At 38.6% G+C, this 17319-nt stretch overlaps 1 protein-coding gene across 1 annotated transcript in view; it reads left to right on the forward strand.

Annotated features, from left to right (window-relative positions):
* The window catches only part of RFTN1 (raftlin, lipid raft linker 1), an 89379-nt gene that overhangs the window by 60907 nt on the left and 11153 nt on the right, over nucleotides 1-17319 (forward strand). Inside the window, exons 5-7 of the mRNA XM_065752963.1 lie at nucleotides 1004-1421; nucleotides 5057-5260; nucleotides 11932-12047. Coding sequence (XP_065609035.1) covers nucleotides 1004-1421; nucleotides 5057-5260; nucleotides 11932-12047 — 738 coding nt within the window. The remainder of the gene's footprint in view (nucleotides 1-1003; nucleotides 1422-5056; nucleotides 5261-11931; nucleotides 12048-17319) is intronic.

The following is a 17319-nucleotide window of genomic DNA, read 5'->3' on the forward strand; positions in this document are numbered from 1 at the left end:
CATTGTTAAGCCATTTATTTTCAAAATATTTATGCATGTTTAGACTTTATATTATACAAAGTGTACACAGTACATGGAAACCTTTCCATTTCTGGTGGTGATTTTGATAAATGAATCCTCACACATTTTCACACAAATCTGTCTCACTGTGTTCCAGAAGTGTGGTACTAAAATCTCTTGGATGGGGCTCTGCAGTGCTGAATCTTTGCAGTAGATTTCTATTTCTGCTTCCTCTCAAGCTTTCCTTAGTTAATTCTTGCTTTTTCTGTTTGTCACTACGACTCACCCTACGTTGTTTTTGCTGAATCTTTTGTGATCTGATTCCTTCATGTTCTTCCTCTACCTAAAACATACAAAGGATTAATAATGCAGCCCCTTTGTTTTTATTCTTCTTTGCTCATCTCACAACTGTTCTTTAGAGTTCTGTGTCTTCCCAAATGCAATGTATTAAAATAACTTTGCTTTTATGTACTCACTATGTGAAAGCTTGCCATTTGTGTCTGAATCCAAAATAGGAAAAACAACAACTGTTGTTATGATGGTGCATATTACAGAGAGAATTAATAACCTTTTCCTTGCATAAATGTCAGAATCACGTGCCTAATACAGCAGAAGGTGTAATATTGAGTGACTGCCTAAGATTGAAACTAAAGCTTCATGTGAGTCATACCACCTCTGGTAGTTTAGAATGAACATTTCAGACAAAGACGTTACGCTCTGTGAGGAAATCATGAGCATTTTCTTTCATTTGTGTGTGTGTGTGTGTGTGTGCTCACTTGTACATGCAATTTCACATTACTACAAACAATAACAATTCAAGGAATTTTCATCCTGCTTCTCTAAAATTTAACTTTTTATGCAAATGTAACATGGCAATTTCCTCTGGTAGTGGACAAATGTAGCAAAATGACATGCTGTAGCTCCCTTGAAGGGTGTTATTTGCTGTATTTCTATTTAGCTAAGACAGCTTGAAGGTTAAAATGTAATCTTCTTTGACTTGTAGATTCAAGATGCAGCAAGTCAAGGCTTGAAATTTGTTGGAATTATACCTCAGTACCATTCCCAAAAGAACTGCCTTGTCAGCTCCTCTCTGACACCTGCCAGTAACAACTCTGTGCAATCCAGAGATAACAAAAATGTTTCAAATTGCCCTGAGGATCACGCTTCACTGGATGGTGAGAAAATAGATGGCATTAATGGATGCAGTACTCCAGCACCAGGTGAGGAGAATGCTGACCAATGTGCCACGTCCAGGGAGGGCAGGAAAGGTGAAGAACAGGCTGCTGAGGAGCCCAATTGCAAGTCTGCAAAGGGCAGTGAAGAACAACATGAGAACCCAGGTGGGAGAGAAGTGCCAGACACACAGAATGGAGTTGAAGAGAATGAAATGCCAGCACGATGCTCAAAACCACTTACTGACAGTAAGTATTGCTGTGACCTCTAATACATAAAAGCCAATTATGTTCCCGACTCCTTGGGGTACAAGGCAGGGAGAGGAACTTACCTCTGTGAAAGCAGAGAATGGATGCAGCAAATGCACTGCGTAACCCAGTTTCAGCATGGTTACACAGTTTACAATGACTGAGTGTAAGTCAGGTGGCAGCTGAAGAGCTGATGTAACTAGGTATGGCTGTATTATGGCCTGTTCCTATGCCTGAGAGTAAAGCCTGATGTTCTACTGAATTTCTTCATTTCTGTATTTCTTATAATGCTTGATATTTATATCCTTTCAGTACTTCCAAACAAAAAGACCTGCTAATCTCTCTTGCAGCATTTTGCAGGAATAAGGGGTATAAGTCACAGAGCCGTATCACAGTTAGAGCCTGCATAGCAGGTAAAGAGGGAGCAGAAGATAAACCACGTCAGAAGCAGTAGGAATACAAGTCATCTGGACAGTAAAGTCTCCAGATGACTTATAGTTAGGCAAGGATCAAAGCTGAAGTTAGAATTGTAACTACTTGAAAGCAGTAGTTATTTTTGTTAATGATTCCTGTTCGCTAATTTGTAATAATGGTCCTTCTGATAATGGTGCTCCTCCTTCTGATTCTCTTGATTTTGGAAGGTTGTTTTCACATGCCAGTTTTCTTTTTTTCTGTTCTTCGATATATTTCTTCTCGGCTGTGTTTTCCAGATTTAAATGTCATTTTATATCATCTTAAAAAAAAAAAAACAAACAGAAAAAACCCCTCACTGGAGGTCACAAAATATCCTCCTTAGTGTGTTTGTTTCTTCAGTGGCAGAAATTGTCGTTTAAAGTCAGATGCAGGCCAGAGTAATTTGGAAATCAGAAGTCATAAAAAAAAATATTCTTGCCCCATTTTCAGTTTTAAACCTTTATTTCCTAGATTTGCTTACACCCTAGAAGGTGCTCTTATTTCTCTCACTGCTTTGCTTACTTTCCTGACAAGTTATAAATCTGTGCAAGGAAATTCCATCTACATTCCTTTGAGCTGGTGCTGTCCTTGACTTTTTGGGAGTTTTATAATGTAGGACTGAGAATGACTTTGCATTCTTGGACTGTTTGGACTTGGACTGTTGTCTTGGTTTCCATTGCATTTCTGTATAATGAGACTTTTCTCATCAGATTGGTATCATTCTGAAGTAACTTTTCGTTAAGCTTCTTCAGATTTTGTTGGGCAAGGGGACAGCTGGATTAGGTCACAGCATTGCTCTTAGCTGAATAATTTCTTCTGTTTTAGTCTAGAATCTTTCACATTATAGAAGCCCTCTGAGTTTTACAGTTCTGAATTAGATATCTCCATCTCAAATCAGACCATTACTTTCTCTTTTCATCTATGCTGTCCTTGAGGGAGTTAACCTAGCAATTATCTTTTTAATGGTGGAAATCTTTTGTTGCAAGTAACCATGTTCTTAGTATTTCTGATTAATATGAGGCTGATCACCTCAAACCTTCCTTAATATTTATCTACACCCCAGGATTTTATTACAGCTGCTGCCAGATAAGGGATTTTATTTTAAAAAGTGTGACAGAAAATGAAATAGTTCACCTACAGTAGGATAGGATTTCCCACATCAGTTGCCTGTACAACACTGCTGATTTCCGTATTGCTCTGGTATGGTTTTTTGTTATTACAGCGCAACTTGTTCCGCTCTTGGAAAATGTATTTCAGTCTTTGGCACCAGTTCTCCATCCTTCCTTGAGAGTGTGAAGGTAGAAAGTACCAGGTGTTAATTTTTTTTTCCTGTTACCCTACTTATTCCATAGGAAGTGATCTCTCTTGAACTCCTTCTTCCCTGCATTAAACTTTGGAAAAAAAACCCATAATGTTTCTTTTTATTTGTGGAATCCTACTTTTGTTCAATTTAGGTTTAACACTATTCAAATGCTATTTTGATGATGCTTCATTTTTTTTTGTTGTTGAGTATTTTGTAATGCTCAACTACTTTGCCATTTATTAAAGGACTCTCAAAACACTGTTAAAAATGCTTTGCCTGTAAACAAGGCACACATATTCCAATGCTGTGTCCAGAAGTACTGTATTATTTAGAAGCAAACTGAAGGTGTCTTTGTCCAAGCTTGAGCAGACAGACTGCCTGGTGAAAGCTGTTGGCTGTAGTTAACTGGAAGAGTGGTTAGGACTGGTATAATGATGATTACAAAACCAAGTCAAACACTGAAAGACTCCCACACATAATTAAATGAACATTTTTAGCAGCCCAGTCAAATCCAAATTATCATCCCCCTCTGCATTTCCAGTTCCACAGTCTGCTGTTGTTACTGTCTTCAGAAACATCTCAATTCCAATCCAGTCTTCACCAGAAACATCTGAATTTCCAATATGAATCTGTTTTAGGAATCAGGATCAAACTGGACATAGATTTTTTTTGTGTGTATGCTCTTTTGAGTAAGGATAATCATCATTTGTTTTTTCTAGATAAATGGTAAACTGCCAGAAGATTTGTGGTAATTACTCCTTTTTGGTCTGTTTTAACCATTGTTCATGTCTGAGATCATTAGGTCTCTTTTTAATGTTGGTTGTATAGCAAGCTTCCTCGTCTCTTCTTCAGGTGCTGCCAGCCTGTTTCTGACCATCTGCTTTCTAATATCTTGTTCATTTTACATGCTTCGTGCTTAGGAACATTTCTGTTAGGGAGCAGTCTTAACATTTTTCTAGATATCACTTTTGTTAATACTTGAGATTACAATATAATAACTTGGAAACAGGAGGAGCTTGTTGAGTGAATGGATTTAATCTAAGGTTTTTGCCTTTTATATTTATTTGAAGAGATTTTTTTGATCTTGGAAGTCAATAGTCAGTCTGCACTTAAACTTACTTCCAGCTTCAGAGCTGTGAAACCTCAGCTTTGCTGTCATCAGTGACTTTTTGTAACGATAAGAGAGATACAGAACAGATTCAAGTCTGATTTTTGAGACCATTCACAATGCTGCTTTCATAATTCTTTTGCTCTTGTGTCAATGTCTCACCTTGGCTCAGACCCAGAGTAGATCAACTAGCAGCTAGCACTGTCTCTGTATTTATGATAAATTGCATTCTTAAGTTGCATCCACTGCTTGTTGGTTCCATGCCACTGCATAATACTTTAGTTTAATGGTCATGATCTGTTGAATGCTGTTCCTCCTAAATTTGCAATAACATTTGAACTGTTCTCAGTCACACCTCTTTCAAAGTTCATTCAGTAGCAAAAATAGAAGTATTCTGTGTGTTAATTGTTAGTGACTTCTACAATACTTAATGCAGTTTGTGGAGCTTAATTGCTTTTATATTTCGGGTTATACTGCTAATTTCAGTAGATGAGTTGTCCATTAGTACTCAAGTGTTAATATCTGTATTTTTTTTATTATCAGCAGTGAATCCATTATTAGTAAAAAATACTGTAACAACAGTCAAAGTACTGAGATGGATTTTGAGACCCCACTCTGTTGTGCAGTGCAGAAATATCAAGAATAAAATCATGTTCGAAAGTAGAGTTTGTGTAGAGTGAAAGGCCAAGGGCAAACAGTGGGTTATACATTGTTTTAGCTGAAGTACCACAATATGGTTGTTGCATTACTCCAATTTTTACTTTTTGGTAGAGACAGAGATCTTCACTCTCTTCAACAAGCCCAAAATCCCACAGAGATGCAGCCAGTATTATACGGTGACTATCCCTATGAGGATCTCCAGAAATGGGCAGACTGTCAACAGTCTAGAAGCAAATTGGCTGGAACATATGACAGATCACTTCAGGAAAGGAGGCTCATTGGTGAACGCCATCTTCAGCCTTGGAATGGTAAATGGTATGGAAATTATAGAAAGCATTATGTTGTGATTATTTTCCTTTCTCCGCTAATAAAGGTCATTATCTTTCAAGAGAAGGCATTTGGTAGGTGCTTTACTGTAAGCTTGGGACATATTTGTCTTAGATCAGCCTATTTCAGTGAAGTGGAATGAAAGTACAGAAAATATTTTGGCATTTGAATAAGGCAAACTGAGATCATGCGTTGTAGTTTACAAACATAATAGAGACGATTCTGCAATTGCAGAAATACACAGACTTAATAAACAGTACCAAGTGAACTGAATTGAATTACTAAGATGGTAAAGCAGATTACTTAAATTAAAGGCTTTTCTCTTAGCTTTCTTGTCAGGCACTGCATCCGGGTCTGTTGCTCAGTGTAAGGATGCTCTAGTTTTATATGGGCAGTACCTAGCCCCAGTTCTTGTAGAGGACATTTCTGTCTTGATGGCACAGTGTTTTTACCAAGTTGACTTCAAATCTGTGATGGATCAATGTTGGTATTAATTTCAGATTAAAAACCAGATTCTTCCATGTTGTGAATAGCACTGAATTCAGCTTGATACTGTTCCAGTCTGTACTACACTGCTGGCCATCATGGTGTCTCTGAAGCAAATCTTGTTGCACAAATTAAATTGTAGTGTATAATAATAAGGATCTCAGAGACATAACCAAAGGAGCATGAGAACAAACCAAAGCTTGAAATGGTGATTGAGCACCTGGTGGGAAGGCAGGGCCAACCCAGGGGAGCTCAGGTGCGTGTGACACCTGAGTGACTGGAAGGGTTGGAATCAGGATCCACCCCTTCCCAGACCTCAGTTAAGGGTTGGCACTGCAGATTCCTCTGTAGCCTGAGGTCTTCTAAGGGTATGTAGATTTTTTTCTTTTGTGTCTGTAGTTGCTGCATTTGAGCATATCCTCACTTGCTGTAGTCTAGGACTTTGCTGTCGTTGTTGTGCTTTCCATCTCATTATAGCGTTACACTTGTATACTTAATTGTTAAAATTCTTACTCACAGGATTTGAGAATGCTATGAATCTTTCACCTAATTTTGTTTTGTTTTGCATCCTTCAAAAAGGATGTGGTAATCCGTAGATTGGGCACTGCAACTGAATTTCATGGGTTTATACCATAGAATTATAAAACTGCTTCCAGAGCATCTTCTTCTTGTTTTGCTGTCAATCACAATTCCAAGGCCAATGATACAACATGGTCAGTTCTGTTAAACGTCAGCGGGGATAACAATCCTAATTTTTTGTTTTGCAGCAAGTAGAAAAAAATGAAGGTCTAAAGTTCAGCTGATGGAATGCATTCATAGTGCAGCTTCCTGGAAAGCCTTGTAATTGCTAGTTAACTTATTTAAAAACATGGTCAATTATTTTATGTGTATAAATAGCAACTCATAGAGCCAAATCTAAATGGCTATATAAGGCGCAGTGTTTTCTTTAACAAAAACTGCTTATCATTGTACTCTGAAATGTTTTAAACACAACATTTTTCTGTTATTTAAACTTCTAAAGTTCATTTATACAACAGTGGTCTGAGGGAAGTTCATATGCTTGGATACTGCAGTGAAGAGTGCCAGATAACTGCCTACAGGCATAAAGTAAGCTAGAAGGATGGCAATAAGGTTTCTATGCAAGCAGGAGAACTTTTATATAAACCAGTGTACAGGTTTGGGATTAAGTTAAATTAGAGATTGAGGATGAATATTGATTAAACATTTTTATTAGCATCTTGTGGTTACGGGAAGTCTTAGTCAGAAAAGCTCAAAGTTAAATTTTTTTAAAGGGTATTAGCACAGTTAAGGTAAAATGCCATGACTGAAACCTTGCTATTAGAAGAATATTTGATGAGAACATCCATAAGTTGATTTCAGTTGCTATTAAACATTTATGATTTAAATCCTAAAATTTTCCTATGCTGCAAAGCAATCAATATTTTTCTGACTTGTACCTAATGAAACAACCAAGGAGGGAAGATAGAAGAAATTGAGGGCTTCTTGTTTCTCTTCTAGCCTTTTAAGGCAGCCTGTCCAGCTCTTTACAGCTGATCTCTGTATTCACTGATTAATCCTTTTCGAAATCAAGGTAATATTAGCATATTTTCTCTAATTGGTTAATTACATTTCTTTGTTCTGGGAACTGATTTTTCTCTTTGCCTTAAATATGAATTAATTACTTTGCTTATTAGACTTAAAAGCTGGGTTATCTTCTTTTCCCCCTTGTCCTTGGAATGCCCAATCAAGTAGAGATTTCCAAGTTATCAGCAGATAAGAATTTGCTTCTTTCTTCTGCCAACAGTTAAATAATTTGTATGTAAGAGAATTCTAAAGTTCACTGATAGCAACTGTTTCTTTTTGCTTATCATACCAGAAAATAACAAGCAGAAACATAATAAAATTGCAAATTACAATTTGTAAACTATGCAGAGATGCGCGATGTATCATGTCATTTCCAATACTCCTTGTAATCCCAGGTGTAACTGATACTCTCTAGCAATCTGACGTGATCATAGGGCTTCTCTCATTCCCTCTTCTAGTGAAAAGTAGAGCAAGGTGTAAGTTAATAACAGTGAAAATGGCAAAGATAGAAGGTGGGATTTGCTGCTTACTTAGAACGTCAAGTCTTCAATCAGCAGTGTGAGAGCAGGTATGGATTGGAAAAAGAATAAAAGCCAAGATTGTACTTTCACGCGTTAACAAAGTAATTAGAAGTTGGATCATCTTTAGTCATTTTAAACTACAGTTCTTTAAACATTTGGCACTTGTTTTTCAACTGTCTGTAAATTTCTAGTCTTTCAAACTTAGATAAAGCCAGCTAACTACCCATAAAGCATTGATAGGACTAAGACAAAACAAGCAAATGAAACAAAAGAAGAGTTTCTTGGAAGAGGAAATTAGTTGGGCTTTTTAAGGGCCAAATTGATTATCTTGGTTGTATTTGCACTGCTGCTGGCAGAGATGATCCAGTGATGCATTTGTCCAATTTTATTCACCTTATCTACAGACGTGGCTGGTATTTTCATCATCCACATGGGATTATTTTCTCTGTGTGTACTGAAGGTGAAAAGGTTGATAGGGAGGTGGGAATATAAATGTGAAGCAAAGGCCAACATTCAGATCACATGACACACAGAGCCTCAGATATCTTGTTTTCTTTTCTGAGAGCGACAGCAGCATAAAGGTTAGTTTTCTAGATGAGGGGGATTTGTAGTTCAAAGGCAACACAGTGAAAGTTGTTGCACACTAGAAGAGCTGTCATGGTAAGGAAAGAAATCTTTTTCCCATATACTTCTTGTAAATCAGAAGCAAGAACATCAAAATAGCTTTTTGTCAACAGAGCTACATCAAATATTTATACAACCAGTGAAAATAGCTTGTTGTGCACAGTGGGGTACCTTAATAAAAAATGCAGTGGTAATAGAACATTTTCAGAGGAGGGACAGTGATTGTAACCTTTGTGTTTGGAGTTTTTTATTTTTATTTTTTAAAGTAAGAGTGAAGTTATGTTAGTTGAAGAATAAGGGCTGCTGTGGAAGACTGTAGAAAATGGAAGGATCAGCCCACCATCTAAGCTTTGGATGGCTGATCTTTGGAGGTAGGGTAGTTAAGATTCAGCCAACTAAACTGATGATAAGTGAATTCCATGCATGACTGTATCCTGCAGATTTTACAGCATCTGTGGAACGAAGGTATTTCAGATAGACTTGGTGCATCTGTCCAACTCTTTGCCCTTCCATGTATTTGTGTGAGTTTCCCTAAAATTCCTGCTAGTCCTGATGGTAGGTTATATGTGCCTTCTCTCCAAATTAAGATGCCTTTAACTCTCTTTCTGATATTCTCTGTCTCCCAATTATTCTTAGCATACCAGATGCTTCACATGGGATCAAATTAATGATCCAATTATTCTTTAATATTTCTCCCAGTTATTTATTTGCTTTACCTCCCTTTTTCAGCCTGTAAAAGGATAGATGTACTGCAGGGGTGTGAGAACTGGCAGACATAGTTATGGCAGGAAAGCAGATTCTGTGATTCTGTGTGATTCTGTTTAAGGGAAGATCTTAATGGGTGCTGTCAAGCAGTTTATCTTATGGAGTTTTTCACTGTTATCACTATGTTAAACAGACACCTGTATAGAGCTGCTGTCTTTCTCTCATAATTTTTCCCTTTTCTGTTTTTCTCATTTTCTGTCAGGTTCTTTCCTGGCCCAGAAATTAACAGGTTTTAGGATGGACTGGATATTGTCTTTAGCAGTAATCATTGTACGTTCAACAAGGAAGTGCAGTTATGTTTATCTGCTCCCTGTAGGGTCTCACAAGCTCATCTATTCATTTCTAAAACATTACATATGTGCCATAATGTTCACATATGTGTAAGCTCTGAACTGTGCCTGTGGAATGCACAGCAGAATGAGACATGAAGAATGATTTATGAGAGAGTGTAAACACACGTATGTTGATTGTGTTTTGATCACTTACTAATTTGCTGGCAAATGTGTGGGTAGAGCTCAAGCTGCAGTTGTGCCAACAGTGTGACATTGAAATTCATCAGCAGAATCCACGATACACTAGCAGTACTCTGATTATGTATAAAGCTTGCCTTAGAAATTTAAGATGCCTCTGTATAGTTGTGATGCACGGGATTCTGCTTTCAGCCCTCAGTGCTGTTCCTTGAACCCTGCATTAGAAAAGTAAAGGGTTATCTACGTGCTGTGTTTCCTAAATGAGATTTAGGTGTGGGTTTGGGTGCTGGAATGTAACGTATTGTACAGAAGTTGAGTTGGTTCCTGCTTTGAAGTGTAGGAGATAATAAGATACCACTTCTGAATAAAATATAATAGTCTTGTACCTATCTGTATGTGGTAAGCCTGTTCTCTGTATGTTTTTAACTTGTAACCAGCTACTTTAGTGATCTGCCCTGCTATTTCACAACAAAAATGAATGTTCACCTCACTCAGATGAGACCTCTATCTAGAAGACAGGAACTACTGCTTTGTAGTCTAGTTTTCTGTCCTCGGAGCAATGTGTAATAATGGCTCACTGTAGTGGTGAGTAGTTTTCTTCCTTCTTTTTAGTCTAAATGACAGGAAAGTCAGCTGTAGAGACTGTCAGCATGAAGGCAAACGGTGTTTTTCTACTTCGAGTCTCCTAAAAGTATCTCAAAGAAAGCTGTTGTTACTGGTTTACAACTCAACTGAACTAAAATAAATAAATCCTGTTTTACATTAGCTATGAGTTTTTGCATCTGCATATTTGTGACTTAGTTGAAACTTCAGTAGAAGGGAATAGTGGACTATGCAGGTTACAAGGGTGCCTGCATATGTGCTTGAAGTACCAGTCTTGCTATGTATATTTATAGACAGGAGCCTACAACTGCAGTAGTTTAGTTTGTTGTGAGCTATGCATTTCCAAGTAATAAACAAGGTTAGATATCTGGTGCTGTCTGGGATTTTCAGTCCAAGACGTAAGAAGCCTCTCAGTCCTCTTCTACCTGGCTTTGTGAAAATTAATTGTTTTTCTGTTGAGGCAGTGATGCCTTCCTGCTAGCATTTCTTGGCCTCCCAACATCCACCGTTTAAGTAGGAAGACCTGCTGAAACAACTGAGCGGGCTTGCCTAGGAATTTGGTTCAGGGATCTATCAGTTTGGCATAGGTAGTGCAAGGAACGTTATTTCCCTAAAAATATGAAGAAACTGTTGTGTAAAATACAACATTTGGGCAGGGGAATGAGCAAGGTCTTGATAATCAGTTGTACAGTGCAAGTGTATTCTTGAAATCTGAAAGGCAGGATGAGAAACTTGCTTGAGACAGTGTGAGAGTTCTTTGTGTTCATAAAGAGTACAGAACTGCTTATGTAGTATTTTTTTAAAAACAGCTATTATTTCATCAACTATTTTATTTTAGCAAGGAAAGGTAAGTCTTTTTTTTTTTTTTTTCAGTTAGTTGTGCTCTGTTGTGTCATGGAGCTGGCAAAACTGAGTGCTTGCCTCTGGGGGAGACTGCTGATAATAAAGTATACAGCTAAGTTCAAGGGGAAGGTGCTGCTGAGGTAACTTCAATAGCGTGTTCAGCCTGAAAAAAGGCTGAACATGCTGGGAATACAGATGAGAACAGAGAGCCACTAAACCAGATGGTCAAAAAGCCTTCATGAGTTAATGAAATAGTTATGAACGTGTCTTTTTCTTTTGCAGCATTCAGATATGTCAGACCATCCTTAGTCTATGTAGATTGTGTTAACTGCAGTACCTGCTCCATAAAAAGGGTTCTCACTTGTGTGAGTGCATAGGTACACATTCATTGCATCTACAGAAGCCCTTCAAAAGTTGATGCAGCATAATATGTGGTCTTCAGCCCATAAGGTATGTGTATAACTTCAAGTAGGTGAAAAGGATACTGAGCTGAGGACTGAATTTGTTCTGCTGCCTCAGAATGCAAGAGCTGTGTTTTTTGAGGACAAACTCTGACATAACGATGGACAGTGAGGGTTGCTTTTAAAAACAGCTGGAGACGTTAGTCTCATGCATTTATTGCAGTTGGGATTTCAGAGGAAAATGTGTTTCCAGCCAAATGTTATTAATGTGCTTGGAGGAACTGGCTGTTACTAAATTTAAATGCCTCACTACACGTTGCGTGTTTTTCATAGAGCTTACACATAACACTATGTTTCCACAGATTCCTTGCATGGAACAATGGATGGAGTGTTTCTCTTTGAAGACGTTGCGGTGGAAGACAATAAGACCGTGCAGGGCTATGATGCTATTGTTGTAGAGCAGTGGACTGTACTGAAGGTATGTTTTTCTTATCTTTTTTTGTAAATCAAAATACACCAAGACTGGAGGCATACTCCTGTACTTATGTATCCTTCAGCAGTGCATACGAGTGATGGAGGTAAAAGGGTCAGTGTTAACAGTAATGCAGGGTTAACTACACTCTGTGCTTGAACAGTGCTCTTTTGGTTTTGATGCGTTCCTTACTTTACTGGGGGAGAGAATCTGGGGAGAGTATTGTGGGTGTGGTACACAGATAGGTATTGAAACAGCTGGGATTAAAATCTTTGCAATAAAAAGCAAAAAGATCATAAGGGGAAAAAAAATCATCGCCTAACTTTCAGAAGATTTTTCTGTTTTTATTATTTTATTGCTTTGGTCTTCCAGAAATAGATGTTATGTATCTATAAAGGTCATGCTTCGTCTTCCTGCCTGGGTTATATTGTAAATGGTGTGAAATCCTAGGAAGGACTTAAGCAAGGCACAGCATCTGCCAGAATCACAGATTAAGGAAAAAGGGAACAGATGCTAGACTGAACATGTAAAAATCCAGGAGACTAGGAAAAAGGGTTTTATCATTAGCTGATGAGTTTGCAGAGTAGCAAGAAATAGATACATAATAACAGCTAGAAACATCTTGAAGAACATTGTTGTCTGATAACAATTAGTTATCAGACAAACAGTCTGATAACAGGAGCTTTACTTGTGCTAATGTACATCTAAAAAAATATATAACCTGTATTACATTTAATATTATTCCAGTTATTACAGACTTAAATTGTGGCTGGAAGCCTTTTAGGGTCAAGTTGTGGTATTGCCAGTCAGGAACAAAGTTTTGGGGTAATGACAGATGTTTTCACGAAAGCATTTAGGTTAGTGCTGACTAAGAAGGCAAATGTCAAGAGGCATTAATGTTAACCAAATGTTAAAAACTGCTTGGTGAAGAATAGAGTGTGATTCAGCAAGCATATACTGCTATATAAGTCGTGGTTTGTTAGTACCTTTTTTTGTGAGATTATGGTAACACTGAAAATATCCAGAAAATAGCAATTGGGATGATCAGCCATACAGACAGCTTCCACACTAGGAAGACTTTATGTGGTATGTACTTTACATGGAAAAGGAAAAGTTGCTGGTAACAGTATAGGTAGAGACTTCCTAAATCATAGGGAGACATTTGAATAGGGGTTGACTTTTTCCCTTCTTCGGCAGTATAAGATTTGAGAGGCTTCAAATGAAGCTAGTCAAGGACCAGGTGCAAAATGAAGAAAAAACAAAACTAATTCAGGTCATACATCACACAGCAGGAAGGAAATTGATAGAACACATTTCTGGAGAATAATGTGCATTCAAAAAGGATATATGGGTTCAAGTAGAAACTGGGAAGTGTCAACGGTTTACAGGGCTGGTTCGGCCCGGTTCTGTGACGATTGGTGCGGAGGACTTGCGGATCCGTGCCCCAGGAAAGGGAGAAGAGGGAGATGGGCCTAGGAACAAAACAGTGGCAACGATCTGAGGAGGAAAGCTAATTTACTAAATAGATATTGGAAAGCAAAATAACACAATATAATTGGAATTGAGGCTAATAAATAAAATGAGCAAGGGAGAGTGTCCGATAAACCAAAGGCATTACGCTAGCGCTGAAGGCGAGACGGCAGCAAGCACCCACTGCTGAGCTGATCCCAGAGGAAAAGAGCACCAGTCCCATGACTGCAGACAGTTATTATCTTTCCCTCTGAGCAGGAACACGTAAAAATACAAAGCATCACGCAGTCCTGTGGGGGAAGTAGTTCTTCTCTTCTGAGACAGGTATACCCAGAATGATCGATCATTATGCAGCTGGAGCATTAAATCTTTAACTCTAATATGCTACATGATATTATCATGTGGAATATCAATAATATAACAAAAATCATACAACCATAACGTTCCCCCCCTTATTCAACATCATTACATCATGCTTAATATATATACAAAAACAATGATTAACAAGCATCAAATGCAACACGCATGACACACGACTGAGGTTGGTTGGACTAGATTTTGTAGGTCCTTTCCAACCTTATGAACCTATGATGGCAGTAACTGAATGCTAGGACAGAGCAAAGGAGTGTCTTCTAGCATGGCCACTCTAAGTGTTAGAGCCTGGAAGGTAGTACATTGGTTGCCTGAGGTCTTGCTGTGATGCCTTTCTTCAAGCTGGAGGCACAACTGGCCAACAGATTAAGGCATCAACCAGCAAAAGCCATCTGGTGTGTCAGGAGATGCTGTAATGCTGCGTACTCTGTCTGTGTGAGGGCTAACATAAAGAGTCTCTAGTTCCAGGTGTAAGACTTGGTAGGTCTGTGTGCAGCTTCAGAAACTAGCTGATAGCATGTACACAACTTGTTGGCGTGATCAGATTGTTCTCTGCTGTAATCTGAAATTTGAATGCTGGCTATTCCCTAGCAATTTTGTCCTTCTGAGGTCAGTTGCCTACTTCACGCTATGAATATGTTACCCACCAATGTGAAAATGGAGGAATGGAGTAGAGAAAAAAAAACTTGCTGGAGGGTGTTGAGGCATTGTGGAACTCTTGGAAAGCTCCTACCCATGTAGACAAAGAGCAGACCTTACCACCTGTTTTCTTCCCCTGGGATTTAAGTAGCAGCCTGGATATTTCCTGCCCCATGTGAGATAATAGGCATGGGTAAATAAAGTTGTCAAATGAAGGAGGAAATACTGGAAGCCAAGGGAATCTGTAGGCACTCGCCCTGTGTCCAAACCAGAAAATTAAGTTGTCTTCTGTTAAACTCCCTTGGAGTCCACCTTTATTAACTGTGATCATGAAATAATGAAGGGGCAGAGGAAGAGACTGAAATGGGAGATACAGAGGGAAAGAGACAGAGTTCAGTACTGACAGGAGATTCCCTAATACTTTTTTTCTATTATTGGTATATCAAAATGTTGCCACAGAGATAGTTTTGGAGCAGTGGGGATGCCTCATTAATGTAGAATGTTTTGGTTTTTTTTATACCAGTTTAGCTGTGCTCTAGATTAACCTTTTCCATTTTTGGTCAGTTTTGTTTATACCTAGGCAGCAGTAGAAGCACTGATGGGCAGCATGACATAAATGTGTATAATGGGTCCTTACTTCAAGCTTGTATCAGATAGGATGTCTGGAAGAGCTGTAGACTTGTTCAGATGCGATCTGAACTGTGCAAATGTATTGTGCTGCGTTCCAATTAGGATTAAGAAACAAACAAATGAAAAGAATCCCAGCCACAACAAAAGAAAGCTGTTCAACACAGAAGGCATACGGCACATACTGATGCTCTCAGTAATAAGATCTAGAGAATCTTTCTCAATGAAAAGATAAAGTTCTGCTGCTTAATCGTAAAGGCAAAAGAGAGGGGTTGGCACACCTCGTAGTGGTGAATGTGCTGCCTTTTTAATTGCTGAGGCTAAGAGAAAACAAGCTGAACAATGTGATGCACTGGTTATGTGTGTAAAATGTCAGTCTGTAGAGGATGTAAAGCTTGCAGCTGTCACAGTATGTGGTCCCGCCAAGCAGCAGACAGGATGTAATAGCTCTGAGTGATTTAACTCTTTCTCCTCGAGCAAAGTAGAGCTGTCGCATCCTCTGTGAATGACCAGAGGAGTACTAATGGCAAAATGCTGCTCTGATTTCTATCATTTTAAGTCTAAAAATGTCAGGGCGTGTTATTTCCACAGCAGTTTCTGAGATATGGCACTGGAACTTACATGATGGTTTCAATTCTGCTTGCCTAGGCAAATGTGGGTAGACAGCTCTGATTAATCAAAGCCTGCATGATTTCCCCCTGCCCAACTCTTAATCTGTCACCTTCTCTTCACCATTAGCCAAGACAAAATGGCTAGTAGTGTCTTTGGAGTTGAGTGCTGCAGTGTTTCTTATAGATACCCACATTGTTTCTCAGAAATCTTTTTCTTTCTGAAATTACTGTCTGTAATTTACAATATTTTCTCTTTGAAAATCATCAGCTGGTGATTCATTGCTTTCTTCTTCTCTGCTGTTACCATATCTTTGGTACACTGGCATGGATTGAAATCTCAAATATACCACAGTGTTACCATTTCCCTGGCGAAACTGAATGGGGTCAGTGTCTGCTGTGGACACGATAAACCTTTTACGGTGTGATGTATCAAAAGATTTGAAAATGATCTCTGTTAAGCCCGTGTTGCAAGTGGCCTTAATGTAAGCCTTTAGAAAAATTCTCTGGAAATAAAGATTTGATTTGACTGTAGATTTGATTTAGGTCATGTCAATTAAGCGACGTTTTATTGTCTTTAGCCATAGGAGAAAGGCATGACTGGGTCAGTGAAAGAGCTGATGGCAGTTGGCATGAAATGCAGTTCTGACAGTGACTCTTTACCACCCAAAAGACAAATATGTTAGCCTGGACATAGTATTTCAGTATTTTGCCCCTTGTTGCTGTATAAGCAAAGCTGAGCAAAACCTTCACGAGCCTGTTATCTTTAACAGGTATTTGTAGTTGCTGTTTTTTTCTTTTGTCTAAGATACAAGAACAGCATAAGTATCTCTGTTTTTGTCTGCTGAACTCAATAGATGTGCCCTGTAGGATTAAAATACACAGGCTGATCTCTTTGCTTTTGTTGATGATTTTAGCAGTACTTTGTTGTAGTGCTGGAAGTACTGAAGTTTGGCAAAGTCAACGTTTCTTCCAGGTGAGTAAAGGACCCTTGAACTAAGCAGGCAGAAAAGCACAGGATTTATAACAATCTCAATTAAAAAGAAAATCATGTTCTATCTGACATGGTTTGCTTAGGTCTGTGGCAGGATCATAGATGAGTATTAGTTCTCCACTCACCCATAGAAACTTTCAGGAAAAAAAATGGGAATAGCAGATCTGAACTTTCTGCTCGAGTACAAACTGAAAAAAAAGCCTTTCAGACCTCTTTTACACTTCATAAAGAATCACAAAGGGCACAAGTCTGGTTTCTTTTTCGCATCAGGTCACCTTTGGCCAGGCAGTAGGGACCTGACTCATGTGCCTCCTTGACCCTGAGCTGCTGCTGGGCAGCCACAGGTTGGGCTCCAGCATTTTGAGCACCATGGAAGGCAGCAGCTGGGATGCCATCAATTGCCATCACTGCCCTTCATGTTAGTAAAGGGTGTTTCTGAGGTTTCCTCTCCTGTTGACTTGAACCTGTTGCCGTAGAGCGTCTGTCTTTCAGCTGTGCGTCTTCTTAGGAAGTAGATTATTTGTTTCTGAATGGTAAAGTGGTACACAGAAGATTTTTGGAAATCTGA

Source organism: Cyrtonyx montezumae, unplaced genomic scaffold (genome assembly GCF_038088225.1).
Source record: "Cyrtonyx montezumae isolate F1298 unplaced genomic scaffold, pur_monq_1.0 scaffold_8, whole genome shotgun sequence".
In the NCBI taxonomy this organism is placed as follows: Eukaryota; Metazoa; Chordata; class Aves; order Galliformes; family Odontophoridae; genus Cyrtonyx; species Cyrtonyx montezumae.